The sequence below is a fragment of the Eubalaena glacialis genome, chromosome 17, assembly GCF_028564815.1.
Source record: "Eubalaena glacialis isolate mEubGla1 chromosome 17, mEubGla1.1.hap2.+ XY, whole genome shotgun sequence".
Taxonomy (NCBI): Eukaryota; Metazoa; Chordata; class Mammalia; order Artiodactyla; family Balaenidae; genus Eubalaena; species Eubalaena glacialis.
Genome location: NC_083732.1, coordinates 86,219,421 through 86,232,333, shown reverse-complemented (window position 1 = coordinate 86,232,333; position 12,913 = coordinate 86,219,421). Strand labels below are relative to the sequence as shown.

General features: G+C 44.0%; 1 protein-coding gene across 4 annotated transcripts in view; it reads left to right on the top strand.

Moving 5' to 3' along the window:
• Positions 1–12,913, top strand: part of TRAPPC9 (trafficking protein particle complex subunit 9) — a 535,221-nt gene that overhangs the window by 48,239 nt on the left and 474,069 nt on the right. For all 4 annotated transcript variants that reach the window (XR_009697631.1, XM_061171479.1, XM_061171478.1 and 1 more), the window contains 2 exons: positions 3,665–3,790; positions 11,561–11,777. Coding sequence is in view for 3 of the 4 variants with exons in the window: in XM_061171479.1 (XP_061027462.1) it covers positions 3,665–3,790; positions 11,561–11,777 (343 nt within the window). In the remaining variant the exon portion in view is untranslated. The remainder of the gene's footprint in view (positions 1–3,664; positions 3,791–11,560; positions 11,778–12,913) is intronic.

Below are 12,913 nucleotides of genomic sequence, written 5' to 3'. Positions count from 1 at the left end.
GCATAAAACTATATGCCTAAAAATGGTTTTTGTTGATTAAAAATAATGTATATTTAATTTAATAAGTCTGAAAATAGGAGAAAAAGAGGCTATCATAGCCCTGCTACTCAGGGATAATGTTTAAAAAATTTTTTTAAATATTTTTTATTTAAAAATTTTTTTAATTTTTTGGCCGTGCTGCACGGCATGCGGGATCCTACTTCCCCGACCAGGGATCGAACCTGCATCCCCCCACTGCAGTGGAAGCGTGGAGTCTCAGCTACTGGACTGCCAGGGAAGTCCTCAGAGATAACATTTTTAAAAAAACGTTAATTAATTAATTTATTTATTTTTGGCTGTGTTGGGTCTTCCTTGCTGCACGTGGCCTTTCTCTAGTTGCGGCGAGCGGGGGCTACTCTTTGTTGCAGTGCGTGAGCTTCTCATTGCGGTGGCTTCTCTTGTTGCAGAGCACGGGCTCCAGGCGTGTATGGCATAGGGCTCAGTAGTTGTGGCTCGCAGGCTCTAGAGAGCAGGCTCAGTAGTTGTGGCGCACGGGTTTAGTTGCTCCGCGGCATGTGGAATCTTCCCGGACCAGGGCTCGAACCCGTGTCCCCTGCATTGGTGGGCGGATTCTTAACCACTGCACCACCAGGGAAGCCTGGAGATAACATTTTAATATCTATTTTCTGTTCTTTTTGTCAATGTATTATATCATCTAGATCATAAAATGGTGAGCATTCTGTACTTACTTACTGTGTGGAGACCTACATTTTTCATTTGGCAGATTATGTGTTTTTCTGCGTTATTGAATCTTCACTTTTTCACTCTTAGAAAAAATGTTTGAACATTCTTGTACATATATTCTTTTGTTCTTGTATGAGTATTCCTTTAGTTAAGATTTCTGGAAATTTAGTCACTGGATATGACATTTACATTTATCATAGGTTACTTTCAAGTTACTCTCCAAATTCCTTCTCCAACAGGGAATGAAAAGATGTAGAATTACTCATTTAACCAATTCTCTATTACTGAATATTATTTTCCTTCAGTTTTTTTTTCCACCATTGTAAACAGTGCTGTGATAAATGCCCTGATGGATATATCTTTTTGGACTGATTTTTTTTTAAAAAGGAAACAATTCCCAGAAGTGGACTTGAGTCAGAAAGTGTGCATATATTTTTTAGAGTTTACGTATACATTGCTGTATTGTCCTCCAAAAAGCTTTATAATAGTTTGTTCTCCCACAAACAGACACTATCCTTTTAAAATATTTGCCAATACGATGAGCGAAAGTAATTTTTCATTGTTTTAGTTTGCACTTGATGACCAGTGAGGTATTCAACATTGTTCATGTATTAGCCAATTGCATTTTTAAAATGAATTATCCGTTTTTGTCCTTTGCATACATTTAAATTAGGGAGCATTTCTTATTGCTTTGTGATAGCTCTTTGTAAATCATGGATATTAGCCTCTTTTCTGCCATCGACATATATTGCAAATCTTTTTCTTGATGTTGCTTGCCTTTTGTTTTGTTTATGAGGTTTTTCATTTTGGTTGTGGTCAAAAATGTTTTTAATATAGTAAATCTTTTCCTTATGGGTTTTCTCTTTGGTTTTATTCTTAGAAATACCTTCTTAGAGAGCTTTTCTGCTGATCTGCTGACACTTTGTAAATAAGACCTAAGAAATTACTGGCTATAAAATCCTTATTGTTATAGGTTGTCCTCGAGTTCCCTATGTGTGGGATGCTAAGGCTATATAAGGCTATATCTGAACAAAGATAGGAGGATTGTCTGTGGTGCTGGACCCTCCCTAATGGAATGGGATTTCCACCTTAGTTTTGGAGTCAGACAGACCTGAGTTCAAATCCTGCCTTCACCAATTACTAGCTTTGTGACCTTGGGCAAGAAACTTTACTTTTTGGGACCCTATTTCCCTTATCTGTAAATAAGTTCCGTATTTATTTTAGGGGTTTGTTTTAGAATTGAATGAGATAATTCCCTCATTTATTTCTAAAATATTGATTGCATAGTTCTATGCTGGTGCCTTGGTAGATGATTACTAGGGACTCAGCAGTGAAAATGGGGGCCCCTGCATCAGAGAGCTTATGTTCCAGGAGAATGCTTGTAAAAGACTAGGTATGTAGTAGACTTTTAGTAAATGTCCATTCTTTTCCTAATTCCCATTGATTCTGTATATCTTTCTACTAATATATGAACAGTTTTTTATGATTGCAATTTAAATTTCATTGTAATATTTAAAATATTTAACTATAACCAAAATATGTGAAAAAAAACCGAGTTGACTTCTATTTTCACTTCAGTAGAAGTTGTTTTAAGAGTTTTGAAGGAAAGGAAATAATTATATTTCAATGGAATCAAGTCCCTGTTAGATTCTTTTTGTTGTGTCATTAAATGGTATATAAAATTGATAGATTTTGACTTCAGTAATGGTAGTTAGGTAAGTATAGTTTCTTTTTGTGCTGTCTTTGATAAATTACATGTAATATATCACAAATTCTGTGCCTGTTACATATTGGAAATGAGGAAACAGTGGAGACCTGCTCTTTCTGGCACAGTAATTTCTTTTTCCACCTTACAAATAATTTTAGTAAGAAACATGGGCAATTGGATATTTTTGCTTCTTAATAATTGATAAGTGGGCAGACTGCATTTTCATGAGCGGTTATGCCAGGCAGGCCTTGGGGTCTCAGCAAACACTTGCTGGGGGACGGCTGACTCCGCAGCACGCTTAACGCCTCAGTGAGTGTTGGTGGGGGTCTCTCGGCCTCGGGCGCTCTTCAGGCACCAGAATACATGGATTTACCTCTAGAAGCCTCTTCCCCAGCTGCAGGAAGTCTTTTCAGATACATCAGATGAAAACCACTCCAGCTTGGGATAATTAGAAAAAAAAATAAAAAGAGCAGGGAGCATGGAGGGCTTCGAGTTGGGGCCTTGGGAGAGAGGAAGGCACAGAACAGGGGGGCCTGGGCTCCGGAACCAGCTTCTGGGCCTGTCCCCGCGCCTGAGCCACACAGCTTTCAAGTGGGCAAGGGCAGCTCTCCTGGCTGGATGTCACCTCGTGCAGAACCTTGAGAGGTGAAGGTGAGATCAGAGGAGTTCTCGCCGGGATCATTACTGAGTGGCTACGTGAAGTCCATGGTACCTTTTCTGTTCATGTATCTTCATTTGTCCTTCAGGATCTGAGAAGCAGGAACAGGTAACTCAGAGAGATAACCAGAAAGACATCAGACGTGCTGAGAGAGGACAGATATACAAGGAGCTAGAACGTTTGTAACAAAGTAACATGAATTGACAACTACTGCATCAAAGCTGCAGGTGTGAGAGAGTCTAAGAATGTTTTTGAGCATGAGATTAAGTGGACGTGAATAGCAAAGTTTCCATTGATAACATTTTGAAATTTTGTAAAATATCCAGCTACTGTTGGTTGTATTACTTGAATGAATGCAAACATATCTATATGGGCATTTATAGGTTCACTCAGTCCCACCAACCCCTTTTGCCCCCTTAAGGGATAGACTTTCTCAAACACAAACTCCCCCCCCTTGGGTGGGCGGCGCTGCAGCTCCTCGTGTGGGGACGTGCTGCTCAGTGTCACCGAGTTCCTGTGGTACAGCCTGCACGATCTGACAGAAACACCTCTCCTCTTCTCTTTTGACCCTACAGTATAAGAACGCCGGGGTGATTGAGTTAGAAGCATGTGTCAAGGCCGTCCGTGTCCTCGCCATTCAGAAGCGGAGCATGGAAGCTTCGGAATTTCTTCAGAATGCAGTCTACATCAACCTTCGACAGGTGGGTGTGTGTCCTCCTATGAGTGGAAGAATTAACGCGGTTTTCCTGGAGCTTATTCACCAAAAGACCATCTGATTTTGCTGTGCTAGCATTCAGTATGGCACGGTTAAAACTCTGGAGTCAGAACTTGAAACTTTGATTAAGGGAGTTGTTTCACCTCTTTGTATTACGGCCTTTTACCCTCAAAATTCAGAATTCTGTTCTTTCAAAATTTTTTTTGATTGGAGAAACAACTTTGCTCTCACCAGCTTTGCGACCTTGGACGACAAGCTTTATGCCTTGTCACCTTACTTTTGTCACTTGTGAAGCGATTCCATTTGTGACCCTATCTGGGTTGTTCATGTTATAAAACATGAAGTGTGTGAAAGTACTTTGTACAGCTCCTTTTACACCTAAGGCATTCCACAAATATTACTTGAATCTGGATGTGTTTTTAATAAGACAAAGTCATCAGAACATTTAGTTGCAGGTTGCTACTGCAAAATCCCCAAATCAATAATCTAGCTAAACGTCTACAATCTTTCTAATCTACCTTGGATTTTTATGGCCAGGGCAACCAAGACTCAAAAGTGAAGCAGCTTGGTTAAGGACTCAGGACTAGGGTTAGAATACAGGTTACTGTGATCGAGCAGGTCTTGACTGAGCGTGGCATTGTGCTGGGAGGGGGCGTAGAGGTGGAGAAGGCAGATTCTTCTCTCACTGAGCTGACAGTTTCGTGGCAAAGATAGACATTCACCAGGTGAAGAACTCGGAGTTTATTCTAAGAACAGTGGGTTTTAAAAGAAAGGTCTTAAAAGCATGGGAATGATGGGATCCCCTTTGTCTGGAGTAGGGTAAGCATGGTGAGGGAGGCCAGGTGGGAGGCTCTTGAGGAGTCCAGGCGGGCAGTGTAGGTGGCTTCACCTGAGTGGTGGTGGGACGGTCAATGGAAAAAAGCCAACAGATCGAAGACATGTTTAGGGGGTGAAAAGGAAGGGATTAATGACGTATGTGAGGGCAGACAGAATAACGCCCAGGTTTCTGGCTTGATTAATTAGATAAATGATGGTCATGCTGTGCTCGGAGAAGGGAAAGCTGCAGAGGGAGTTTGGGGGGAACGCTGATGGATTCAGTTGTGGATATAATGAAAAGACTTAAATATGCGGGTCTGGGAGGCTCAGGTGAGAGAGAGGGTAGTGGGTGGAGGGGAGGGGAGAGAGGCTTTACAATCATTTTGTATTTTGAACATATAAGAGAGAATGAGTAATAAGACACACATGCCTCTATTATCTAGGTTTAACATATTAACATTTTGCCATATTGACTGCAGAGGTTCTTAATTTTTAAAATAGAAATAAAGCCATGGAGTTAATGAACATCTTAGAGTTGATGTGTATGCTGCTCATACATATTTTGACACCTCATATGTTTATAACCACAATCTATAAAAAGTTAAATATTTGAGCATAAGAGTTTAGCACAGGGACTCGGAATACACACTGCTGGGGCCTGAATCTGGCTTAGCCCCTTGGGTAAATCAGCCTCTCTGTGCCTTGGTTCCCTCTTCTGTGAAGGTTGTTACTGCACCCCCCGGACCCTCCCCACAGCTAACTTCCTAGATGGGACACTGGGAGGGAGGCAGCTGAAGGGAGTGAGAAGTGGCAGCTGCCAGCCTAGTACTGAAGGGGAGACAAAAACAGAATCAAGCGAATAAACCGAGTACAAACAAATAAACCAAAAAGAGAAAAAAATCCCACAATGTTTGGAGCCATTTAGTGTAAGGGAAACAACGCTACGTGGACTCAAAGCTGCTGAGCATGGCAGTATCACGGATGGGAATGCATCATCAGGAAAGGGTTGAGAAAAGGTGTTTTGGTTTCCCTTGACGTTTCTGGTAAAGATGGGCAGGAAAAGTGAAAACCCACCACTTGACGGGGAAGCTTCAGTTTTATGGGAAACTGACCGAAGGGTGGAAACCAGCCGTCAGCAGTGCTGGCAAATGAACGGACATCTGGGTTGGATCCATCACTCACCACGATTTCCGGGTGACCTGCTGGGCGTGAGCTCTGAGCTGGGCAGTACGTTTGCAGGGATGACCAGGGTGTAATCCCTGGCTCTTAGGCTGCTGGTCCAAAGAGCAGCCCTGGGCACATGCAGACCTAGTGGGACAGCTCGGGATGCGGCCCGGGGACCTACTGTGCTGAGGGTGAGAGGAGGGCTCCCCAGAGGGGTTTCCCTGCAGAGAGCGGAAACAATCCACCTACAGGGGCTGAAGAGCCTCTGAGCAGGGACCAGGTGCGAAGGCATGACCTGGCTGGAGCACGGAGGGCTTGGGGAGCCGGAAGTCGTTTGGTGGCCTGAGCGGTTTTGTTGCTGAGGGACAGTGGACGGAAAAGGTGCTTAAAAGGCAGACCTGTTATAGGTCATGAGTGAAAGTAAAGAAACGTGGACCTGTCAGGCAGGCACGAGAGAACCCTGTGGGTGTGGGGATCCCAGCGGGGGGCGTCATGCTGGAGTGAGGAGCAGAGTCATGGGCTTGTGTGCAGACCCCGCTTTGCCAGTTATTAGCTGCGTGACCTTGAGCATAATCCTCCATATCTCTCGATATTTTCATCTGTAAAATGATGGAATAACAAACTCATGGTGATCAGGAGTAGTTCAGTTCAGCTGCTCTGTGTCTGGTCCTGTCTAGTGTTGCCCTGCAGTGACCCAGCAGCCGCTCTTCTACTCAGGCCAGAGGGCGTGGAGGGACATCTGGGGGGCAAGGGGATGCTTTTAAATTTAAAAGCATTTAAAAGCATGCTGAAGGACTGCAGGCAGTTTGGTGGAGGGCTGGGTGTGGGAGGGACTTGGAAGACTTAGTGTCCTAAGAATTGCTCGCCCTTACGGACCGGCTTTGGCTTTGCAAATTAATGTTGAACATTTAGGCTTTTGGCGAAGCTGTTTTCACAGGTGGGTATATACACAACATATTTTATAAGATCAAATGCTTTTATTTGATGTGTGGGAATTTGCAGCTGTTGGGAACAGCCCCTTCTCTGTTGGCCTGGTCTTCGTAGAACACTAGGGGTCAGCAGAGCTGCGCGGAGGGTAAGTGGCCTGCCTTGCTGCAGCGGGTGTGGGCCTTTAGAGTTCTCCCCAACTTGATGCTCTGCTGGAGTTGACTCATCTCCGTGTCTAGTTGCCAGCTGAGCAGACAGCAAAATAATGAGTTCTGGTGGGATTTTTCTTTCTTTAACTTTAATTTTTAATTTTTAAATTAAAAATTTTTTAAATTTTATTATTTTTTAATAGATCTTTATTGGAGTGTAATTGCTCCACAATACTGTGTTAGTTTCTCTTGTACCACAAAGTGAACCAGCCATATGCATACACATGTCCCCATATCCCCTCCCTCTTGAGCCTCCCTCCCCTCCTCCCTATCCCACCCCTTTAGGGTCGTCGCAAAGCACCAAGCTGATCTCCCTGTGCTATGCGGCTGCTTCCCTCTTCAGTAAGTGGTGCTGGGAAAACTGGACAGCTACATGTAAAAGAATGAAATTAGAACACTCCCTAACACCATACACAAAAATAAACTCAAAATGGATTAAACACCTAAATGTAAGACCAGACACTATAAAACTCTTAGAGGAAAACATAGGAAAAACCCTCTTTGACATAAACCACAGCAAAATCTTTTTTGACCCACCTCCTAGAGTAATGAAAATAAAAACAAAAATAAACAAATGAGACCTAATTAAACTTAAAAGCTTTTGCACAGCAAAGGAAAGCATAAACAAGACAAAAAGACAGCCCTCAGAATGGGAGAAAATATTTGCAAATGAAACAACGGACAAAGGATTAATCTCCAAAATATACAAACAGCTTATGGAGCTTAATATCGAAAAAACAATCCAATCAAAAACTGGGCAGAAGACCTAAATAGACATTTCACCAAAGAAGACATACAGATAGCCAAGAGGCACATGAAAAGATGCTCAACATCACTAATCATTAGAGAAGTGCAAATCGAAACTACAATGAGATATCACCTCACACTGGTTAGAATGGGCATAATCAGAAAATCTACAAACAACAAATGCTGGAGAGGGTGTGGAGAAAAGGGAACCCTCTTGCACTGTTGGTGGGAATGTAAATTGATACAGCCACTATGGAGAACAGTATGGAGATTCCTTAAATAACTAAGAATTCCTTAAAAAACGAACAGTATGGAGGTTCCTTAAAAAACTAAAAATAGAATTACCATATGACCCAGCAATCCCACTACTGGGCATATACCCTGAGAAAACCATAATTCAAAAAGACACTGGTGGGATTTTATAATGACAGTAACAAAGAGGGATCTATAGTTTTTCTGAACCAGGACAAGGTTTTGGTTCTTGATCAAGTGTGTTCCATTGTAGAATTGATGAGTTGTGTCTATTCTGGGACTGATTTTGGCTAATCTGGAAACTTTGAAAGGAACCAAGATGGAATTATTGCAGGTGCCTTCTGCCTTAAGAAGCCCTGTGCAAATGTAAAAAATGAAAAAGAATACGTTTGGATCTAGTGGTATTGGGAAGGGTTTCTGCACGTTGCAGGAGCATTCAAGGCAGAACTTCTCTTTGTGAGCAGGAACATGGATCCACCTGTCTTGTCTTTAGTTGTTTACGAGAGTAGTTTATGGTAATTAGCACTGACACACGGCTGCACGCATTGCATTCAACAGCTGGCTGTCTGCAGATTTGTCTGTCGAACACGTAGATTTCACAGGCACGTGGTCAGGTAGAAGTGAGAGAGAAGGAACGCGAACCTTGGCAGCCTAGATTCAGGTTTCAATCGCCGTTTCCTCTCCGTGTGACCTTGGACTGGAATGTAACCTCCCTTAGCCTGTTAGTGAATCTGTAAAATGGGAATGATAATATTCACTTCTTCCTGGATCTGTTGTAAGTTGTACCAATAAATAGTATTATAACACACGTAGAGCACTTCACACACTGCTTGGCACTTAGAAAGCGTTCACTGTCTGCCCCACTGGTGATGTGTCAGAGCAATAAAGGCAGCTCGTGTTTGTTGGACCACTAGCAGACACTTGATTAGGTTGTGAATTTGGTTATTTCCTTTAACCTTTGTAACTCTGGGTGCTAAGTGCGTTTATTCCTGTTGATAGAAGAGGAGCCTCAGGGTAAAGAAGATTTTGTAATTTGTCCCAAGTCAGACCATAACTTCGGGTGCAGGGGCCTAGTTAAAGCATGCTTGTTTGGGTTTTCCCTTCTGTACGTTCTGTACTGGAGGCCGGGTGCTAGGCCCTGGGCCCACTGTCTTGTAGCCCGAGAATATTCAGCACGCAGCCAAGCAGACAGGGTCCTGCGCTGCTTGAGCAAAACATCCGGAGGGAAACACAGGTGCTAAATAGATAAATGTAAAAACAAACGACTACAAAATGTGATCAGCTCTGTAGAGGAAAAGAACATGCCTTGCCCTGCAAAGCTGGGGAATTTTCTAGTCGGTGCTGCTCTGGTGATATTAATCTCAGTAAAACAAGTTCTGTTACCAAAGACAAAACGGCAAAGCATCTGTTCTCAGGTAAACTAAAACCCGCTGATAATACTTACTACTAATTAAGCAGCCAGCTTGTTGCCGGCGCTTACCTAGGGGTAAAAAGATTGCGGCCATAATCATCACGGCAACTGTGCTCACTGGTTTTATTGAACCCAGTTTTAGAGGTGAGGAAATCGAGGCTGGGGCGTTTGCTGCGTGCCCGTGATTACCTTGTGAATGCGACCACTGGTCTTCAGATCTAGTTTACCATGGCTCCAAAGTCTGAGCTCTGTGAACTGCGTCGTGTAGCTTCCCCCCAAACAACCCAGATGACTGAAATTAATTTTCTTCAGTAGTAGGGAATGTAAGTGACCATAAGAGAAAGAGGTCATAAGGAATTGTTTGGAAATCTAGAGAAAAGCCCAGCACTTTACCAGCTGTGGGAGCATGCTCTAGGACCAATGTATATTCAACCCAGCACTCGGCACCTCCTGCAGATATGATGTTCAGGAATGACTGAGCCATTTGATAACATTTTGGCTCATGACACTGTTGGTTAGAACCTGCGGCCTCTTTGTCCCTGGTTAATTTTCTCTTCAAAGCCATTTACATGTCCTGCGGGCTACTCCACTCAGATGTAAGAATAGCCTCTTTAAACTTCTTGATGCAGTTCCTTAATGAAGCTTGTTGCTAAGGAAACCTAGCAAAAGCCCGGTAGATATGCACATAATAATGTTAACCTCAGAACTTTGTCAATTTAAACTCAGAATCAGAGGGATGGGAGATTCAGGAAAGGCTTTCTGAGATAGAAGGGGGAAAGTGTAAGGATGCAGCCCAGGTTAGACAGAAACATCTCGGTCTTAGCCGGCAGGGTGCCTGGCTTTCAGGATGGTGTGTGGGGAATGCAGAGCTCTCACAAAGAAAGAAACGGTTGGATGGGAAGGGAGGAAAGTCAAGTTCTTTATTGGAGAAGGAAAAAGAGAGAGGGAACTGAAAACTTACTGGTTGAACAGGAGTCTGGAATATGGCTTGACATCCCTGCATTTAGGAGAGAGGAGTTTTGTGGGGACCACCGTAGGAAGGAACCTCTCTTGGTGGGAAGCCAATGCAGCAGAGAAATGGGCAGATCCAGGGGGCCCCAGCTGGGTGAGCTGCCCACCAAGCCAAGGTGTGGGGCTGCCTCCATCCTTAATCTGGAGCTTCAGGCCTGGGTTTGCAGCCCAGCACAGTGATGAGAGAGGGAGAGGGCTGGCGGGAAAGGCAAGGCAGAGGCCGGGGCACGGGCTGCGGGCATGTGCTTGTCGCATTTAACGTGGGGGGTCTGAGAATGATGCTCGATGGTGAGAAGGATGTTTTGGATTTTCTGCATGGGACGTGCCAGCAGCTGACGCAGATGTTTATCCCACAGGCGTTATGGCTCCTGTAGCTCATCATCTTTTACTTTTTGCTTCAGCTGCCAGAGATCTTAGAGCTGAATCTATAGTTGGCCTCTGTTAATTACCCCTACCTCATGGCGTTCATTTTTGTGACTTCACCTGCCCCTTGTTTCATTTAAGTATTAAATCCCCATTTTTGACCCTCATTTTTGTTTTTTTGTTTTTATTGTTGTTGTGTTTAAAAAATTGATTTAGATCCTCGTTTAGAATGAGGCCAAAAGGAAATAAATGTGTACACAGACTATATCACAGACACGGCTTTTAAAAATTCTAAGGTGTTTACCTAGTAGTTACATTGCTGGCATGTAGTCGTGATTAAACAGAAGTTGTTATTACTACATCATGGGGTGGTTGGGAAAATACGGTTAGGTTGTAGATGAAAGAAAAATTTTTGTAAGCCATGAAGTCTTAATTTAAGTCCAAGTTAGGTGTGGTTATTATTAACAGTTCTTTGTCTAGTTACCTGGTTCTATATATTTTGTGTTTTGAGAAGTTAATGTATTTGATGAAAGTTCCTGCCCAGATTCCGGTGTCTTTCCCTTTCTCTTTCCCTTCTCTGCATCTTATGTGCTAGGTAGCAAATACCTTTGTTCCAGAGAATATGGGCCTTCTTAGCAAAAGGACAGGGTGAGCTTGGAGAGATGGGGCTCAGTTGAAGGCCTTGGAGCTTCCGTGTCGGTGCTTCTCTGGATCCTGCCCTATCAGTGCACTAACTCAGCTTCCCTTTTCCTTCATGTTTCATTGGGCCTCTGTTTTATGAAAAAGCTTTTTTATGTTTCCTTTTTCACTTGTAAGATTCTTTCACATGCTTTTTACTTTCCTCTGTGTGCTTCAGCTCTCCGAGGAGGAGAAGATCCAGCGGTACAGCATCCTCTCTGAGCTCTACGAGTTGATCGGCTTCCACCGCAAGTCCGCCTTCTTCAAGCGCGTGGCCGCCATGCAGTGCGTGGCCCCGAGCATCTCAGAGCCTGGCTGGAGGGCCTGCTACAAACTCCTCCTCGAGACGCTTCCTGGCTACAGTCTGTCGCTGGATCCGCAGGACTTCAACAAAGGTACTAGAGCTGAAAGTTGCTTCAGTCCAATTAATGGTGCGTCCAATTAATGGGCCCTGCTCTGCCTGTCGGACACGATGACTGGTGCTGGCATGCAAAGGTGACTAAGCTCTCCTGCACTTGGGTACTTTTGATAGATTACAACAGAACGTAGCGGTGCTCTGCATGGGGGCTGGCGTTCTTAAATCTGTGTGCCGGTTGGAAATCTCCCCTGAGCTCACTGACGTGTGTCATCCTTGAAACATCTTAAATACCTAATGAATCCTACTTACCTCATGTGATTTAGCCAATTAGCAAAAATCAACCAATCTAGAATAAATCCTGGGGTATATGTGTACAAATACAGGTATGCATTTGGTGATAAATCCTTATCCTGCAATGTTAATGCAGGGTAGTACATGTTAAACATAAGCTCTGAGTCTAATAACAAGTGTACACAAGTGTGGTGCCCAGTGTCAGGCAAAGGGTGATTAGCAGGAGAAAAAAAATCGTTGATGACCGTTTTAGGCAGGACATGCAGAGCACTTTCCCCCAGCTCACGTCCAGAGCCAGCAGGCCTGGCCTTCTAGATGGGGAGAGAACTGAGGGGCCGTCTCCGTTCTCATCCCACCAGGGCAAAGACAGTCCTCTGGCACGTGTTTTATGCGGTCATGTGTGCCGACCTGAGGAGCCCACGGTCCGAATGATAAGTCCATTCTGCTCTTGGGTAGTTCTAATTACTAGGGCTCTCCCTGAAAGAATTAAGATTCCCCTTCCTGCTTGCTTCACCTCCCGGGGACGGTGTGTCCGCTTTCCCTTTGTGTCCACCTCCTCAATAATGATTTGTCGCTCTCTTGCCTGGTGCCATGGGATGTGTGAGGTGAGCGAGTGAAGCAGTGGGAAGAGGACAGCTCCTGCCCTCCAACGTACAAACAAGCAGTTCTCGCATGTGTCGACCTTCCAGGTATTTGCAGAGAGCTCTCGGGTCCTTCCAGAGCCTTCCTCTCCTCCTTCTCCGTTGCCCAGGTGGTTCTTGATGAATTACTCTGTCTGGACTTCCCCCCATTCTGACCTTCTCCCCAAAGCATCACTTACATTTGATAGAGTCATATGCTCAGGATGAATTCTGAAGCGCAGAGCAAGGAGTTGGCAAACTT